Source organism: Herpailurus yagouaroundi, unplaced genomic scaffold (assembly GCF_014898765.1).
Source record: "Herpailurus yagouaroundi ecotype Mexico unplaced genomic scaffold, PumYag 184, whole genome shotgun sequence".
NCBI lineage: Eukaryota > Metazoa > Chordata > Mammalia > Carnivora > Felidae > Herpailurus > Herpailurus yagouaroundi.
Window position 1 is genome coordinate 10,858,461 of NW_024412415.1, and position 20,261 is coordinate 10,878,721.

General features: G+C 38.7%; 1 protein-coding gene across 3 annotated transcripts in view; it reads left to right on the forward strand.

The window, feature by feature from the left end:
* Nucleotides 1–248: 248 nt before the first annotated feature.
* GOLM2 (golgi membrane protein 2) overlaps nt 249–20,261 on the forward strand; it is a 105,694-nt gene continuing 85,681 nt past the window's right edge. The window contains exon 1 of one of the 3 annotated variants that reach the window (XM_040492544.1): nt 249–874. In XM_040492544.1, the coding sequence (XP_040348478.1) occupies nt 548–874 (327 nt within the window). In that variant the 5' untranslated portion in view covers nt 249–547. The remainder of the gene's footprint in view (nt 875–20,261) is intronic. The other 2 variants (XM_040492543.1, XM_040492545.1) reach the window with 2 other exon arrangements.

Sequence of the window (20,261 nt, forward strand, 5' to 3'; positions counted from 1 at the left end):
AAAATTGAAGAGATTCGAATTCAGGTACAAGAGCTAACACAAAGCGCCAAAATTAACACAACACTCTTCCCAACAGAGATAACACTCGCGAGATAAGACTGCAAAGGGCGAGAGAAACTCACTTTCTCGCGAGAAGAGGGGGCGTCGGCGGAAACTAGGCAATGGCCCCCTAAGCGACCCGGACCCAGCCAATGGGCGGGGCCAGAGTTAAATCCGCCCCCTTCCGGCACCTTTCCCCGCCCCCCAGCCCTGAGGTGTTGGGTCCCGGGTGCAGGCGGCTGGGTTCTCCTGGTTCTACCCGGATTGTGCAGGGTCGTTTTCAAAGCTTTGGGAACACGCTTTGGCCTGATTTGAGGAGGGGGGGCGGGGAGGGGCCTGCGGCTTGCGGCCCCGCCCCCTTCTCCGGCTCTCAGGCAGGCAGATTGGCCCGCCTCCTCCTTCGGCCGGCCCTGGGGCCGCGTCCCCCAGGCAACTCAGCTACTGAGGCCTGAGATTCTGGCCGCAGGTGTCCGCGGCGAGGCCCCAGGGCACAGCCTAGTTCGACCCCATGGTGGGTTTCGGGGCTAACCGGCGGGCCGGCCGCCTGCCCTCCTTCGTGTTGGTGGTGCTGCTGGTGGTGATCGCGGTCCTCGCCTTCAACTACTGGAGTATCTCCTCCCGCCACGTCCTGCTTCAGGAGGAGGTGGCGGAGCTGCAGGGCCAGGTCCAGCGCACCGAGGTGGCCCGTGGGCGCCTGGAGAAGCGCAATTCGGACCTCCTGCTCTTGGTGGACTCGCACAAGAAACAGATCGACCAGAAGGAGGCCGACTACGGCCGCCTCAGCAGCCGGCTGCAGGCCAGGGAGGGCCTGGGGAAAAGATGCGAGGATGACAAGGTAAGGACGAGCCCTCTCCTCTCAGTCCTCCTACTTTCCTTTAACCCGGCGTAGGGGCATTAGCCTACCGCGGCTGCTTTATGCCTTCCGGGATTGCAGCCTTGGAGGCTCCCCTTACCGCCAGTAACCCTTTTTCCATCAGACTTTTCCCGGTTTATCACTGCCACGTTCTCCAGTCGCTACCAGGCGAAACTGGCCACAAGTTCTGGTTCTCAAATGTGGCCTGTGTGTGGATACCGCCTGTTCTCCAAGCTCAGCTGCTGAGCTGGCAGTAGCAGTCATCTGGCCTATGTGGCTGCCTTAGGTTTACAGATACACAAATCTGGAGACTGCCAGGTTTGGTGTAGGTATTGTTGCCTTATCCTTATTCCGTGCACACTGATCAATATTAATTTCTTCGTTTAAAGAATGGGCCTCCTCAGACTCCTGTACCTATGTATATTTTAAGCAGTATGATTTTTATTAACCTCTGTAGGTGGATATATTAAGTAGTTGAAGAATCAGATGCTACAGCCTTTTTTTTTTTTTTTTTTTTTTTGTGATCAAAACGTTATGATAAATGGGCCCTGGAGCCGTATATGAGCCACACTTGTGACTTTGGCATAGTTAATGCAAAATTATGTACTCAATTTGAATTGTTGATGAAATTAACCAAAAAGGAAGAATCTATAATAATGTTATAAAGCAACAGAATCTCGTGTCAGTGTCCTTGCTATTCTTGAAAGAAATAAAAATGAAAATTTCCATGCTTAAGTAGCTCTTAGGGTTGGTGTTTTATGTAGATGGAATGCCATACAAAGTTTAAATTTAAAAAGTTTAAAGCTGTACTGTAACCAGACCTGCTACTAGTCTTTTTTCTCACCAGCATATTGGAGTTATATTATTATTTTTTATGTTAAATGTTTGGTTTTTTTGACAGAGAGTGAGAGAGAGAGAGTGTGTGTGTGCCTGTGTCCACGCGCGCCCACGAATGAGCAGGGGAGAGGCAGAAAGAGAGAGAGAGAGAGAGAGACAGAGAATCCCAAGTAGGCTCCGCACTGTCAGCGCAGAGCTGGTCGCGGGGCTCGAACTCAGGAACCATGAGATCATGACCTGAGCTGACATCAAGAGTCCAACGCTCAACTCACTGAGCCACCCAGGCGCCCCTGAAGTTACATTATAAATTTATGACTTACGCCACTTCTGTTGGTATAGCAGAGTTGTGGAAATTTATGGGTGGGCTAAGTAGATGCCTTTTTTTTTTCTGGACCCTTCTTTGGTAATCTTCACATTGTTTTCTGTGTGTTCCTAAGCTTTTATTTTGTATATAAAAATCATTTATAGTAAGTCATTATAAATTAAAATCCCATGAGCTCCTAACTTCCCTATTGTCACTTGCCTACACCTTCTTATTACATGCAGATTGGGGCCCTTAGTTAATTGCAGCTCTGTAACCCTCTGCTTTTCCCCACAACAGACATCCTCTGACAGGAGCAACAACAGATCAGCAAATTTATACCCTTGCTATATACACTGAACTCTAAAGACTGAAAAGTTCTCTTGAGTGGAGTAGGAAGAAATCTATGAAATTTTTGAGTATTAAAAGAAGGTCTTCAGCTTTGGCTAGGCATTGCTATTCAAATTCTCTCCAAGCTGAGAGGAAAGATGTCTTTTCTAGTCATTTATACTCTGGATTCCATTTCTTCCATCTACTGATCTGTTATTACGTTTCTTTCAGTATGGTTTCACTTTTACCTTCAACCAGGTGCATGTGACCCCATTCTAATTTTTTTTTTTATTTTTATTGCTCTATATGCTCCCTTCTCCCAACCAACCAATTTCTTTTTTTACTTTCACTGCTAAACTACAGTTATTGGTGGTCTCTAAATGCTTCATCTACTTCTTTTATCATTTCCATCCTAACCTTTTATATTCTGCCTGTCATCCTTCTTTTCTCCCCCTTTCTGAAGCTATTATTCTCCTAAAGGTCACAAGTGACAGTTTTCCTAGTCCAATCGAAACACTTTTTATTCTCTATTTAATATCTCAGTAGTTTAGTTTTGTTGATTGTCTCTTTAGAAACCATCTCCTTTCTTGCTTCTATAATATTGAATTATCCATATTTGCTTCCTACCTTCTTCACTGTATTCTTTATTGGATTTGTTTGTTTGTTTGTTTGTTTGCCTCCAGCCCCCTAATAATGGATTGTATTCTTGGGCCTTTGCCTTTGCCCCCCTTAGAGTAGTATTTCTCAAAATGGTGTTAAACAGAATACTTTCCTAGGAATTGTTTATAAGTGGTCAGGATTAAAAAAGGAAAGAGATTTTTTCAAGATAAATGTTAAATACTGTAAGAAGAGGGGGCGCCTGAAGGGCTCAGTTGGTTAAGTGTCCTCCTGTTGATTTCAGTTCAGGTCATGATCTCATGGTTCAAGTCAGAGCTGAGAGTGAGGAGTCTGCTTGGGATTCTCTCTCCCTCTTTCTCTCCTCCTCCTCTGCACTCGCTCGCTCTCTCTCAAAATAAATAAATAAACCTAAAGCACTGTAAATACTATAAGTAGAATATACTCTTCTTAGAGTTCATAATGCCTGCTGGTGTATAAAGGCTCTGAGAAATCTGTTGGTTAATAAGGCTGTTTAATTTTGTTTCACCTAGTCTCTCAGTTTATTTGATCACAGATTACTATTTTCATGGCCTACTTGTTATCATGATACAGAAGAATCTAGCAAAGCATTGAGAAATGTTGCCCTAGGTATCTTAACTACTTCTGTTTAGTTAATTTTATGCAACTGGCTCGCAAATCTAAATCTCTTACTTATGTGTCAGTTTCATATTTTGAGCTAGCGATAGCATCTTTGTTGGAGTGTGTATGCATGTTTATTCTTTGAGCTGCTAACAGAAAGGGTCATGTTGGTCTAGATGAGCTGTAGATGAAATTTATCTGTTAGAGGTCTTTTATTTATTGCCTCTACTCCCTTGATATCTGGGGAAGTATATGGTATCTTAAAAAAACATTTCAAGCTTTTAAGACTGCAGATACAGCTTAGAAATCTAATTCAGTTTCTAGCTGTGATGTTGGGCAAGTTATTTAACTACTTTGGATTCATTTCCTCATCTGTAAGATGGAGAGCTTAGTTAGTACTTACCTAGGTATTATACAGATCTGAGATCACATGTATGTAGAAGTATCAAACTTGACATGTTACAAATCAGATTGTAGAAAAAACAAAGCCTGAAACTTTCTTATTTTCTATAACAGATCTAAAATTCCCTCTGGGTGGTGATAGTGTTGGAGGAAGAAGTAAATTGGACAATGAAAAGTGTGTCTTCTATTTTAAAACAGATTTGTTCATTTAATGTATTCTCTTGAGTAAAGGCTCTGCCTTTCAGGGTTTTTACCTATAGACACTGGTGGTGGCCTGCTCAGTATCCATTCACACCCCCCTTCATTTTTGCAGACCAGCCCTATTTTGTTTGGTATATATACTTGCCTTTGTGATTCAGGAGTAAGTCCTGATTGGTCTAAAGTGATTATGGTAATTTCATTATTCTTCCTACTGATTAATTTAGGAAGGAGCTTATGATGTGTGGCTGTTGAGTTGTGAGGGGAAGTTTCCGAATTCCTTAAAAGAATCGCACTTGCATCTCTATGGTATTCTTACCCCAAATCTAAAATCCTTAGTCTAATCACAAGAAAGCATCAGACAGACTCATACTGAGAGACAGTCTAGAAAATATCTGACAAGAATCCTTCAAGAGTCTCACTTGAAGAGGTGGTCTTTTCTGCTGCCAGATGTTGTGCCTTCTGCATGTGATACCTGAAATGGAGACAACCCGAGTGCCAGGAGAGTTAGCTAGAGAATGAATGAGGCACTGAACATTATGGAGTAGAATGTTGCAATAGAATATTGGTACTTGTATGTGAGATACAAAATGTTTCCTTATTGTTTAAGTCAGTCAGGTTGAAATTTCCTTAATTGCATCCTAAGGTGTCCTGTTAACATTCTCATTGTCAGGGTAGTGTCTGAGGGGTGGGTTAAGTTTCATATGTTCCCAAGGCAATGTGGGTAGTGACCTCAGATCTGCATATTTTGGGGGTCTTCAGTGGTCTTTATCTTATCAATAGTGTCTTTATCAAAGTATCAACAGTGGTGTTTGGATGACTGACACTAGGTACTTTTACTCTTTTTGGAGATCATGATCCTATGGAGGCATCACCCCCTGTATACTCCCCTCTTCCCAATAGATGTTCCACACCACCAAAAGTTCTTTTGCCCTGCTGAGATGCCTTAGGTATGATGTGTGGATAGGGAGTGTTGGCAAGGTAGTCCCCTGCTCAGGCTATCTTCTTCTTCTTCTTTTTTTTTTTTTTTTTTAATTTTTTTAAACATTTATTTATTTTTGAGAGAGAGAGACCGAATGTGAGCAGGGGAGGAGCAGAGAGAGAGAGAGGGACACAGATCTGAAGCAGGCTCCAGGCTCTGAGCTGTCAGCACAGAGCCTGATGTGGGGCTCGAACTCACGAACCGTGAGATCATGACCTGAGCCGAAGTCGGATGCTCAACCGACTGAGTCACCCAGGCGCCCCTCTTCTTCTTTTTTTAATAAACATTTATTTTAGAACAATTTTAGATACATGGAATTATTGCAAGAGGGTTCCCATATACCCCACACCTAGTATTTCCTGTTATTAGCATCTTACATTGCTATGGTACATTTGTCATAATTAATGAACCCCTTTTGATACATTGTTATTAACTACAGTCTATACTTTATTCCAGTTTCCTCATTTTTTCCCTTATGTCTTTTTTCTGTTCCAGGATCCCATCCAGAGTACGACATTACATTTAGTCATTATGTGTCTGTAGGTTCCTTTTGGTTCTGACAGTTTATTCTTGATGACTTTGACAGTTTTAAGGATTACTGGTCAGATATTTCTCAACTGGGACTTGTCTGATGCTTTTCTCAGGATTAGATTGGGATTGTGGTTTTTATGGTTTTGGGGAAGAAGACCACAGAGGTAAAGTGTAATTCTTAATTACATCATATTAATGGTATATCTCTCAAAATGACTTATCACTGTTGATGTTAACCTTGATCACCTGGCTTGATCTGTTTGTCAGGTTTCTCTGCCTGTTTGTCAGGTTTCTCTACTGTAAAATACCGTAAAATTACTCTTTTTTTCTCCTTTTCCATACTGTACTCTTTGGAAGGAAGTTGCTATGTGCAGCCCGCACTTAGTGGGGAATTATACTCTACCTCCTTAAGGTCAGAGTATCTACATAAATCATTTGGAATTCTTCTGTGTGGACCTTTGTCTCTTTTCCTTCATTTATTAATTTATTCAATCATTTATTTATATTAGTATGGACTCATGGATATTTATTTTATACTTTAAGTTATAATCCAATGCCATTGTATTTATTCTTTTGCTCAAATTGTTATAATTTTTACCACTGGGAGTTCTTTGAGTTGCCTTCTGTATCCCTTTTGACATAATACCCATCACTGTGACATGCTCCCTACTTGCTTTCTGGCACTACAAGATGCTTCCAAGTCATCTTATATATTTCCTGCCCCAGTCCTAGAATCAACAATTTCTCCAAGGAGTCTTTGTTCCTTTTATTGGAAAATAGTATTAGAGACTAAGATCTAGGTGCTAGGTGTGCTCACTGCTACTGTCAAGCTAGCTTTGGAAATCTAGGAATCCCTGCTCCAAAGGAATTAGAAAGGTGATGTTGGACTTCTTCCAATTTATTATACTATCCTGCCATTTTCAACTTGTTAGAATACAGAAATAACTTAAGGGAGCTTAAGTTGTCCAGTGAAGTAAGAAGCAAGCCCTACTTCTCTGGGATTCCCCCATATTTTATCTTATTTTTTGCCTTCTCCTAAAGGAGTCCCCTCTAGAGGGTTGTATTAGTTTGCTAGGACTCCCATATACAATGCTACAGACTGGATTGGTAAAAACAACAGAAATTTATGTTCTCACAGTTCTGGAGTCTGAAAGTCCAAGGTTGAAGTACAACAGATTGGTTTCGTCTGGGCCCTCTCTCCTTGGCTTACAGATGGCTGCCTCTTGCTGTTTTGTTATTACATGTTTGTTCCCCTTTACACACGAATCCCTGGCATCTCTTCCTCTGCTTAGAAGGACACCAGTCACAGTGGGTTTAGGGCCCCACCCTAATGACCTCATGTTAACTTAATCACCTCTTTAAAGACTTTATTTCCAAATAGGTTACATTCTGAGGTTCTGGGATTTGAGGTTTCAATATATGGATTTGGGGGGAATCTGTGACACGCACAATGCCTTTTTTTCCTCTTTGTGTCAGAAAGGGCCTTCCTTCTCCTTCCTGTGTGTAAGAGCATTTTTCTGATCTGAACTTGAATTCTTCCAATGTATAATTTACATTAAAGCTGTATGGTCCACATGAGCCAAGTCAAGTTCTTGATAATTAAAAGGAGTCATTATAATGTAGAAACAGACCTCCCCCAAATTGTTGCATTATTACAAATGCAAAATAAAAAGTCAGTTTTGAGGTTTGAAGCAGAATAATAAATAGTCTCTTTTCCCTTTAACAACCACAATCTTCCCTGAGGCAGTATATACCTTTGTTTAAATAGGGAAAAGGTAATGTGCCAGAAAGGAGGATGAGAAACATATTACTTTTTTTTCCTCCAAAAAATATCCTTAGCATGTGTGTGTGTGTGTGTGTGTGTGTGTGTACAATGCTCAGACACATACGAAATGTGTATATGTAAAACTTTGGCACAGTGGATGTCTATTACTGTGGACTCGACTCTTGGCACTGCCATTTAGTATGTGTATAACATTGAGCAAATGACTTAATGTCTCTGTGTCTCACTTTGCTCATCTGTAAAATGAGGACAATAATAGTTACCTCTCATTCTTAAAAGTTTAAATGAATAAATCATTAACATGCTCAGAATAATGCCTACTATATAGTAGAAAGAAAGAGAGATAGAAAGAAAAAGAAAGAAATGTTTGGTAAGTGTTGTATTAGCCACTATTATTCCATATCTACTTCCTTATTCCACAGCTACATCCTGCCTTCTCTCCAGGATGAAGAGAGTTCCTGCCCAACATCCTGTCCCACCTCCAGCCTACCTGCCTCACCCTTTGGTCCTGGTTGTTTGACTTTTTCTCCTACCCCATTTCCTGGTCCATTTTTAGTTAGGCTTAGTTCACTCCTCCCATATTTTCCTTAACAGGCTCCCTGGAGGCCTGCCTGTTCCTCTGTGATTTAAGGATCAGCCTTCTACAGTTCTTCTAACATGCTGCACCTGGTAATTCCTGCCTTTGCCTCTGTTTCACCAGTCATAATCTGCCAAATTCTAGCTGTAATTTAATTGCTACTTCAAATTATTCATAAACCATACAAATTCATACTTCCTCTCCAAACTATATTCCTTTTATACTTTCTTGATCATGCAACCATTATTGAGAATGAAGTTAGGAAAACAAAAAAAAAGACGGAGGTTAGAAATTTTGGTGTCATCTTTGATTCCTAGCATCTCATATTCAGTGATTCAACATACAGAGGAGTTCCTTGATCAAATTGAGCTAAAAAACATCACTCTGGTAGCAGAATAGAGAATTGATTGAAAAGGAAGCAGCAGTAGCTTCCTAACTAGTCTCCTTGCCTAGGTCTCTATTTCTTTCATTCTGTTCTCTCCCTTAAGCAAATCTGATCTTCCTCAAACCTTACTTTCAGAGGGCTTATATCACTGCATTAATTATGATGTCTAACCTTTAATGTCTTCCATGAAGTGGCTTTAACTACCTTGTCTCCCACTATCTCCTGACTCAAAGTGTGATACAGACATGTTGTTTTGCTTACTTTTGTCTTCCCACCTGCCTTTCTGTGTCATGTTAATTCCTGTTTTTTGTACTTTTGTTCCTTTTCTTAGTCTCTTACCTCTTTTCTGTGTATGTATTCTATCATCTTTTGCCCAGCTTTTGATCTATGTCCGAGACTTCTGACCCAGGGCATGCTTTTCCTTCCTTATACACTCTTTACACTTACTGACTGAGCCACACTATTTATTTTGTTTTTCATTTTCACTAGTAGTTTCTTGTATGTTAACGTTGTCTTCTCAACAAAATTTTAAGTTCCTTGAGGAAGGAGCAGATTAAAATTTTTTTCCTATGGGCTCTTTATTTTTTTCAATGCTTATTTATTTTTGAGAGAGGCAGAGTGCAAGTGGGGGAGGGGCAGATAGAGAGGGAGACACAGAATCCAAAGCAGGCTCCAGGCTGCAAGCTGTCAGCAAGAGCCTGGGTGCGGGGCTCGAACCCATGAACTATGAGATCATGACCTGAGTTGAAGTTAGACGCTTAACCGACTGAGCCACCCAGGTGCCCCTCCTGTGGGTTCTTAATAGTCCATAGTGCTGATACATAGTGTTATGGGTTACTGGATTAGTGTGGACCCTAATCCAATGTCTTGTATCCTTGTATCCTTGTATCCAAATGAGGGCATTTGGACATGGTTACACAAAGACACACAGAAAAGAAGGCCATGAATTGATGGAGGCCTTGACTGGAGTGATAAATCTATAATCCTTGAATGACAAGGATTGCTAGCAATCACTAGAAGCTAAGAAAAAGGAAAGAAAGGATCTTTCCCTAGAATCTTCAAAGAGAAAGTGTGGCCCTCTTAATTTTAGACTTCTAGCCTCCAGAATTATGAGGAAATAAATTTCCTTTGTTTTAAGTTTTAAGTGCCACTGAGTTTGTGGTGCTTTGTTATGACAGCGCTAGGAAAAAACTAATACAAGCGTCAATAAAAACTCCAGCAGACTTTTTGTTATTGAAACTGACAAGCTGATTCTAAAATGTATCTGAAGGGGCGCCTGGGTGGCTCAGTCGGTTGGGCATCCGACTTCAGCTCAGGTCATGATCTCGCGGTCCGTGGGTTCGAGCCCCACGTCGGGCTCTGTGCTGACAGCTCAGAGCCTGGAGCCCGTTTCAGATTCTGTGTCTCCTTCTTTCTCTGACCTTCCCCTGTTCATGCTCTCTCTCTGTCTGAAAAATAAATAAATGTTAAAAAAAATTTTTTTTAAATAAAATGTATCTGAAAATGCAAACAACATAGAATAGCCAAAGCAGTTTACAAAAAAAAAAAAAAAAAAGAACAAAGTTGGAATGGGGAAACAAAAGAACAATAACTGCCACCTTACAACATATACAAAATTAACTTGAATCACAGACCTAAATGTAAAAGGTGAAACTATGAATCTTTTAGAAGTTAACCCAAGAGAAAATATTTGTGACTTAGGATAGGAATGGATTTTTGAGGGCACAAAAAGCATGAACGTAAGGAAAAATATTGGTAAATCAGTCCATCAAAATTAAAAACTCAAAAAGCACTATTTTTTAAAAGAAAAAAAGCAAGACACAGATTGGAAGACATATTCACAGTATATTTAACAGACAGAAAAATTATTTAAGAATGTATAAAAACTTCCTAAATCTCCATAAAAAGAAGATAACCCATGGGGAAAATGGGTGAAGAAGAGTGGGAGGTACACTTCTGGTTATGGAATGAATAAGTCAAAGGGATTAAAAAGTACAGTATAGGGAATATAGTCAATGGTAGTGTTATATAGCATTGTTTGGTGACAGATGGTAGCTATACCTGTCATGAACACAGCATAATTGTCCTGATCATTATGTTATATACTCGAAACTAATGTAACATTATGTGTCAATTATACTTCAATAATAAATAAATAAAATAAATAAATAAATAAATAAATAAATAAATAAGACAACCCAATTTTTAAAAATGAGCAAAAGATTTGAATGGATTTTTCATCAAAGAAGACTGGTGATGGCAAATAAGCATATGAAAAGGTGCTCAATGTCATTAGTCACCAAGAAAATGCAAATTAAAGCCACAGTGGGGCACTACTCTATACCCATTAAAATGGCCTACACTTTTTTAAAGTTTATTTATTTATTTTGAGAGAGAGAGTGCGCACGTGAGGGGCATAGAGAGAGGGAGAGAGAGAATCCCAAACAAGCTCCTCACTATCAGTGCAGAGCCTGATGTGGGGCTCAAACTCATGAACTGTGAGATCATGACCTTAGCCGAAATCAAGAATCAGATGCTTAACCAACTAAGCCACCCAGGCACCCCTAAAATGACCTACATTAAAAAGACTTACAGTCTTTTCTCAAGGATGGTGCCAAAGGTGATGAAGGAAACCCTGCCTCTTCCAAAGCTGAACCCAAAGCAAAGGCTTTGAAGGCCAAGACAGCAGTGCTGAAAGGCGTCCATAGTCACACGCAAAAAAGATCTGCACATCATCTACATTCAGTGGCCCAAGACCTTGCATCTCCAAAGACAGCTGAAATATCCTTGAAAGAGAGCCCCCAGGAGAAACAAGCTGACCACTATGCCATCATCAAGTTCCCCCTGACTACCAAGTCAGCCATGAAGAAAATAGAAAGCAACAACATACTTGTGTTCATTGTGGATGTCAAGGCCAACAAGCACCAGATCAGACAGGCTGTGAAGAAGCTCTGTGACATTGATGTGGCCAAGGTCAACACTCTGATAATCAGGCCCGATGGAGAAAAGAAGGCATATGTTCAACTGGCTCCTGACTATAACGGTTTGGATGTTGCCAACAAAATTGGGATCATCTAAATTGAGTCCAGCTGGCTAAATCTAAATATAACCTTTTTCACCATAAAAAAAAAAAAAGTAAAAAAGACTTACAATACTAAGTATTAGTGTGGATGTAGAACAACTACAATTCTCATTGCTGGTGGGAGTATAAAAGTGTACAACCACTTTGGAAAACTGCTTAGCAGTTTCTTATAAAGTTAATTATATACTTACCATATGACCCAGCCCATTCCACTCCTAGATATTTACCCAAGAGAAATAAAAACATATGACCACACAACAAAAAAATTATACACAAACATCCACAATAGCTATATTAAACTAGAAAAAGCCAAATGTCAATCAGCAGGTGAATGGATGAACAAAATGTGATAAATCTGGAGAGTAAAATATTACTCAGCAATAAAAAGGAATGAATTACTGATAAACTCAACAATATAGATGAATCCCCAAACCATTATGCTGAAAGAAGCCCAACATAGAGCAGTACATACTTATGATTCCATTTATATAAGTATTGTAGAAAAAGGAAACTAATCTATAGTGATAAAAACAGAACAGTTGTCACCTGAGGTCAGAGGTGGAGGAATGGATGACAAAGGAATGAAAGGAAACTTTGAGGGGGTGGTAAAAATGTTTTCTATCTTGATTGTAGTAGTGGTTACACAGTTGTATAAAGCTGTCACCTGTCATCAAATTATATGCTTTATATAGATGCAATCTGTGGTATGTAAATTATAGGGCAGTGAAGTTGTTTAAAGATAATTAAAACATGTTGTGGAGATGACTGGATGGCTCAGTTGTGAGCATCCAGTTCTTCATTTCGGCTCAGGCTGTGATCCCAGGATCATGGGATTGAGTCTCATGTTGGGCTCTTTGCTGAGCTTGGAGCCTGCTTAAGATTCTCTTTTTCCCTCTGCTCCTCTCTGCTACCTGCATGCATTCTCTCTCTCTCTCTCTCCCTCTCCCTCTCCGTCTCCGTCTCCCTCTCCCTCTCCCTCTCTCCCTCTCTCCCTCTCTCCCTCTCTCCCTCTCTCCCTCTCTCCCCCTCTCTCTCAAAAAAAATTAATAAAATAAATAAATAAATAAATAAATAAATAATACATAAATATGTAAATGAATGAATGAATAAGACATGTCATAAAAGGAGGGCAAGAAGCCAGTCAATGCCTTCCTATTGCTCTTAACATAGCTTACAAATCTTTTTACAGTCTGACTCTAGCCTTGCACTCCAGCATTCAAATATTATTAAGTCTCCCTTTAGTTCCCTCCAATGCACATACTGAACTTTTACATCCTGAAACCTCCAGGGCTTTTCCTATTCTGCTTTGAAACATTCAGTGTCCTCTATTCAAAACTGTCTTCTCATCTGTTCTAAGCTTCTTATTCCTCCAAACCTCTGTCTCTTTCTTTACCTCATTTCAGCCTCATCTTTTTTTTAGGACTCAGCTAAAACTGTCTTTCTCAAAAATGTCTTCCCCCAAACCCTTAGTTTGGGTTAGGTCTTCCCCTCATAGTCCCTGCTCAACTGTAAGCTCTCTAATCACGTATACTGTGTCTGTCTCTCATTCACTGCTGTATACACAGTACGTAGCATAGGTACTGCCCCCTAAAAGAAACTCAAACATTTGATGAATAAATGAAATTAGGGTTAAAGATGGAAGTACAGAGTATATAAACATTGAATAGGAGAGGGTTAGGATGAGAGAAAATGGGTGTTATTGAAGCTAAGGAATAAAAGTTTCAAGAAGGAAGGACAGATCAGTACAAAATTGCTAAAGAGAGTCTAGTTTAAAAGTGAAAAATGTTAGTTGATGAGGCTTTAGTTAATCATCAAATGGGAAAAAATTTTGCCTCAAGGTGAATTTAAATTAGATATATAGGATTGAAATTATAAGGTACAAGTACATCATTTTATATTAAATACAAAAATGCTTCCTGTAGATAAGTTTTGAAGTCATCCTTGGGGGGAAGCACCTAGTTTGCCAGAGAGAAAGAATCAGGCATGGAAGGCAACTGAGGCAACATTGTTCAAAGAAGGAGCTACCTGACCAGGAAAAAATAGGGCAAGAAAGTTAGATAAAGTTAGTTAGGAGTCAGAAAGAGAACCTTGAAGCACTGTGGGAAACTGAAATATACTGCATAACTAGACTGTGCCTAGAGGGAATGCTGGATTTTCAGTCAAAGGAAATGTTAATTTTCTTCTAAGGAAGAGGCTAAAATGGGGAAACCTTAGGTCTTCAGCCACAAAAAATAGTTCTTGCTTAATGAAGTCACAGTTCACAAAGTTCTCCTTATCACTCAGAGGACAGATACTACATGCTACACTATAAGAATTGTTTCTTTTCCTCTATGAATTGGGTAGAAGGAAGCTCTTGAATGTCCTTTTACCTTTTCTCTGCATAACTAAATCCTAGCCATCAATTTTCAAGAATCAATATAATTAACATGGGAGCAAATTGAAAGGAGAAATATGAAAATAAGAAAGGGAGACAAAAAAGAAAAGTAGGGACAGTTTTCTAAGATCTTAGTATATAGTAAGTGCTCAATACATTTTTGTCAATTTAATTAATATATTTGGGTTTTTGAAGAAAGCAATACAAGACCAAATTTCTTCAAGACTAACTGTACCACTGTACCCAGAAAAGAAAGGAACTAACATTATAAAATGGCAAACTCTGTACTGGTGGACAGACTTTTACATATTTTATTTCATTGATCCTCCTCATTTTATGAATGAAGAAACAGGCTTAAGAGAGATAAAAGAAGGGCAGAATTCTAAATTCAGGTCTGTTTGATTCTAACAACCCTTGTTCTTTCCAGTAAACTATATTGCCACACAGTATTCTATACATGTGTTTAAAAATATATAAAATTACATATATAAAATAAAATTATATAATATTATATAAGAGAACTTATCTCTCCAACAAATTAAATAAATTTTGAGTATTTACTATGTGTATTAGTTGCCCAGAGCTGCTGTAACAAAGTACCACAAACTGGATGGCTTAAAACAACAGAGACTTGTTATCTTATGGTTTTGGAAAATGGAATTCCAAAATTAAGGTGTTGGCAGGGTTGTGCTCCCCCTGAAGCCTCTAGGGGTAAGATTCTTCTAGCTTCTGATAACATCAAGGGTTCCTTGGGTTGTGGCAGCGTAACTTTGGTCTCTTGTCTCCATCTTCTATGGCTGTCTTTCCAATATGTCTGTGTGTCTTTGTTGTTTTACATGGTGTTTTCTTCCCTAATCTGTTTTCTCTTCTCATAAAGATACTGGTCATAATGGATTAAAGCCTATCCTAATCCAGTATAACTTCATTTTAACTTGATTACATCTGCAATGACTGTTTCTAAGTAAGGGTCATTCAAAGGTACTGGAGGGTTAGGACTTCAACCCTTTTGGGGACACAGTTCAACCCACAGTAAATCTAAAAATCAATTTGGAGTGAATTGAATCTTAATTCAATATTGAATATTTCAATCCATGTATATGGTGTTTCTCTATTTTTTAGCCTTCTTTAAATTCTTGCAACGTTTTATATAAAATTCCCAGTATTTAGGACTCCTACATATTTACTATACTTATTTCTAAGTATTTCATGTACTTGATGCTATCAAAAATGGAATTATATCTTTTATTCAGTTTTCTACTTGTTCTTTGCAAGTGTGTAGAAATGCTCTTAATTTTTGTATATTGATCATTTTGCTGCACTAGAACTCATTAATTGTAGTATTAATGGAATCTAAGGAATTCTAAGGAATCTACCAAAAAAAAAAAAAAGGCTGCAGTACTCATTAGTAGTAGCTTTTTTTGTAGATTCTGTAGAATTCTCTATATGCATGATCATGTCATCTACAAATAGAGACAGTTTCCCCCCCTTGCCAATTGGATGGTTTTTATTTTATTTTTCCTTGTCTTATTGCACCAGCTAGGACCTCTAGTACATTAAATAAAATTAGTGAGACTGGATAATCTTGGAGAAAATGCATTTGACAAAGTTTAATACCCATTTGTTGTAAAAACTCTAAGCAAAATTGGAATAGAAGGAAACTTCCTCAAATTCATAAGGGGTATCTATCAAAGCCCCACAGCTAACATATACTTAATGGCGAAAGACTAAATGCTTTCTCCTAAAACCAGAAGCATCAAGAGTTTTGAGTATTTGATCAGATTGAGCTTAAAAGATTACTCTGGCTACAGAATAGAGAATTTATCGGAGGGAAGATAATTATGTAATGGAAATAATTACAAGGTTTTTATTTAAAATTTTGTTTAGGGGCACCTGGGTGGCTCAGTTGGTGAAGCATCTGACTCTTGATATCAGCTCAGTTCTTGAACTCACGGTTGGGATTCTGTCTCTCCTTCTTTCTGCCCCTCACCTGCATATGTGCTCTCTCTCTCTCTTTCTCTCTCTCTCTCAAAATAAATAAATAAACTTAAAAATAATTTTTTTTTAAGTAGTGCAGGTAAGACATAATGGAGTCTTTAACTAAACAAAGTGCAATTCTTAACCTGGTCAATACAAGCCTCAGGGAGCATTTTTGTTAGTGCTAATGATGGGGGAGCATTAATGGCATTTAGACATGGAACTAGGAATGATAGATGTTCTGTAATGGGAGGGAGAGTCCCAACAATGAGGAACTGTCCTGCTTCAAATGTCAGTAGCACCTTGATGGAGAAACACTGGGTTATTAAAGCATAGAAATAGAGTTAAAATTTTGTAATATATTTGATATGCGATGGGCATTCAAAGATGGATCCCTTGATAATTGGTTTGTGCAACCCACCAGATGGTGGTGCTATGACTTGAGGTAGGAACCTTAGATTAGAAGTTAGTTTGAGGGGTGCCTGGGTGGCTCAGTCAGTTAAACGTCTGGCTCTTGGTTTTTGCTCAGGTTATGATCTCACGGTTCATGGGTTTGAGCCCTGTGTCGGGCTCTGCACTGGCAGTGTGGAGCCTACTTGGGATTCTTTCTCTCTCTACCTCTCTCTCTGCCCCTTCCCAAATTGCACTGTCTCTGTCTCTCAAAAAAAAGAAAATAAACTTAAAAAAAAAAAAAGAAGTTACTTTGAGAGGGACGCCTGGGTGGCTCAGTCAGTTAAATGTCCAACTTTTGTTTTCGGCTCAGGTCATGATCTCACGGTTCCTGGGATTGACCCCTGTGTTGGGCTCTGCCCTGACAGCCTACTGGAGATTTTCTCTCTCTCTCTCTCTCTCTCTCTCTCTCTCTCAAAATAAATAAAACATTAAAAAAAAAAAAAAAGCTAGTTCCAGAAAAGTACAAACTTTGGTAAGTTGAGTTTGAGGAATCTGTGAAATATCAAGTAAGTAATTGGAAATATATTTCTGGATCTCAATAGAAAGGATAGGCTAGGGACAGATTTAAATCTGTTATGGTTGTTGATGTCATAGGAATGGTAGGTTGTAGAATAAAATGGTGCATATGTAAGACAGAGCTTTGCATCAGATAAGGGGATAGTAGAGGAGGAGCAGGTTTGAACGATTGAGAAAGAGTAGCCAGACAGAAAGGAAGAAAAAGCCCCAGATACTGTGGTGTCATATGTAGGCCAAGGGAAAGAGTTTTGAGAGAAATTGTCAGTATTAATTGCCATAATTATTTATTTGTAATTGTCTCTCCATATCTAGATTGTGAGCCAGGCATGGCTATATGTTTTATTCATCTTTGTATTCACACAGTTCTTGGCATAACATTACTTAATAAATGTTTAAGATTCTTTTTTTTTTTTTTTTTTTTTTTTTTTTTTTTGAGAAAAGAGGGACAGAGTGTGAGCAGGGGAGGGCAGAGAGACAGGGAGCTGAACTGTCAGCACAGAGCCTGTTGAGGGGCTTGAAACCACCAATGGTGAGATCATGACCTGAGCTGAAGTCAGACACTTAACCAACTGAGCCACCTGGGTACCCCTATACATGTTTAAGATTCTTGAGGGCAGGGTCCATCTCTCTTTATCTGCTATGTTTAGAGTACCTGGTTTATACCCAGTTAATAAATAATTACTGAATGGATGACCATATCTGCACATTTATACTGCATCTTTTATTTTGCACCTCTTTGTGTGTGTGTGTGTTTTCCAACTTTATATTGTGAATTTCTTCACTATAAAAATCTGTAAAGCATGTAAACATGTATATATTTGGTACTGTGCCCTATGTGTGTAATATTTAAATAAGTAAATACTTGATGATTGATTCAGCAGTTTGTACTGCCTCTTAGCTAAAGTGTGCATAAATATGTGCTGGGGCTACCATAGATGTTATCCACATATCTGATTACACTACTTTCTGGAAGGCGTGATCAAAATATTCTGATGTAAAACTACTCATTATGAACCCTATCTTTCTAACATGCATAGAATGTATCTTTGTAATGTATGCTAGTACTTTAGATTAATATCTTGTTCATGTAGAAACCCAAAAATATTTTTCTGGTTCAATTTAATATTCAAATGAATAGGAGAAAACCTTGGGATTAATTTAGTGGGAATATAGTGAAAAAAATTATTATATATTGCATATCTTCAGGGACTTGTTTCATAAACTGGAAGCTAACTTGAAATAAATTCACACATGGTAAAATGAAATAAGTCATTTTACTGACATAGTGCTTTCTGATTTTTCAAAATTATGTTACATGCAGAAGTCATTTATTTGGGAAAGTATCTTCCATGTGCTAGGTTCTAGGCATAGAAAGATGATAAAATTCAATACTTGTCCTTAAGGAACTCAATCTAATGGGGGAGATGCACATAGAGAAATAATCCATAATGCATGATTAATGCTATGATTGAACTGTTTACAAAGGGATTTGAAAGTACAAAAGAATAATTGATTAACTGCTCAGGAAGTGAAGAAAGAAAGGATTCACTGAAGATAAATCCTAATGGATGAAGAGTAGTTCACTAAACTTAGAAAGGGGGAAAGACAAAAGGAACATAAATGAAGGCAGGAAAGATTGAAAGTCTATTGTACCTTCACAGGTCAGGCAGTTCAATAGGAGAATGGCATGTGAGGTACATGGTGGTGAGAAGGAAGGAAATTTGTGGCTGGAGATGAAGGTTTTTAGGGCCAGACCCTTTATTAACATTTTTTTTTATTGTGGTAAAATATAGGTAACAAAATTTACTATTTTAACCATTTTTAAGTTTACAATTTAATGACATTAAGTACTTTCACAATGATGTATAACCATTACCACTATCTATTTCTAGAACTTTTATTGTAATGTTTTATTTGAAAGAGAGAGAGACAATCCGAAGCAGGCTCTGTAGTGACAGCAGAGAGCCTGATGCAGGGCTCAAACCCACAAACTGAGAGCGTGATCATGACCTGAGCCAAAGTCCGACACTTAACCAACTGAGCCACTCATGTGCCCCTATTTCTAGATCTTTTAAACCATCCCAAACCAAAACTCTGCACCCATCAGAGCAATAACTGTTCCCATATACCAGCCACTGGTAATCTCTATTCTACTTTTTGTCTCTCTAAATTTGTGTATTCCAGATACTTCATGTAACTGGAATTATACCATATTTGTCCTTTTCTGTCTGGTTTATTTCACTTAGCATAATGTTTTCAAGGTTTATCCATGTTGTAGCATTCCTCTTTATGGCGGAGTAATGTTACCATATATAATTCTGTTTATACATTATCTGTTGATGGACACTTAAGTTGTTTCTACCTTTTGGCTGTTGTGAATACTAATACTACTTTGAACATTGGTATAGAAGTATCTGTTTGAATCTCTGTTTTCAGTTCTTCTGGGTATTTACCTAGGAGTGGAATTGGTGGGTCATATGGTAATTCTATGTTTAACTTTTTGAGAAACCACCAAACTGTTTTTCACAGTAGCTGCAACCAGTGTACATGGTCACTAGCAATGCACAAAGGTTCCAGTTTATTTATCCTCATCAACACATGTTTTGTTTGTTTGTTTGTTTGTTTTGTTTTTGATAATAGCCATCGTACTGGATATGAAGTGGTACCCATTGTGCTTTTGATTTGCATTTCTCTAATGTCTAACAATGTTGAATATTTTTTCATGTGCTTCTTGGCCATTTTTATCTTTGGAGAAGGGTTTGTTCAAGTCCTTTGCCCATTTTTAATTAGATTATTTGTTTTTGCTGAGTTGTAGGAGTTCTTTATATGTTCTAGATATTAAACCCTTGTCAGATATATATTTGCAGATATTTTCTCCCTTCTGTGCATTATCTTTTCATTCTGTTGATACCATCCTTTGATGCACAACAGTTTTAAAATTTATTTTTTAAGTTTATTTATTTTTGAGAGAGAGAGAAAAAAATGCATGAGTGGGGGAGGGGCAGAGAGAGAGGAAGAACGAGAATCCCAAGCATGCCCTGTGCTGTCAGCACAGAGCCTGATGTGGAGCTTGATCTCATTAACTGTGAGATCATGACCTGAGCTGAAATCAAGAGTTGGATGCTCAACTGACTGATCCACCCAGGTACCCCAGTTAAAATTTTTTTTTAAGTTCACTTATTTATTTTAAGAGAGAAAGAAAGTACAAGTGCATGTGCACCCTTGTGTGCACCTGAGCAGAGGAGGGGCAGGAAGAGAGGGAGAGAGAGGATCCCATGCAGGCTCCTCATTGTCCACACAGAACCTGACACAGGGCTTGAACTCACAAACCATGAGATCATGACCTGAGCTGAAATCAAGAGTCTGACACTGAACCAACTGAGACACCCAGGCACCCCACCAAAGTTT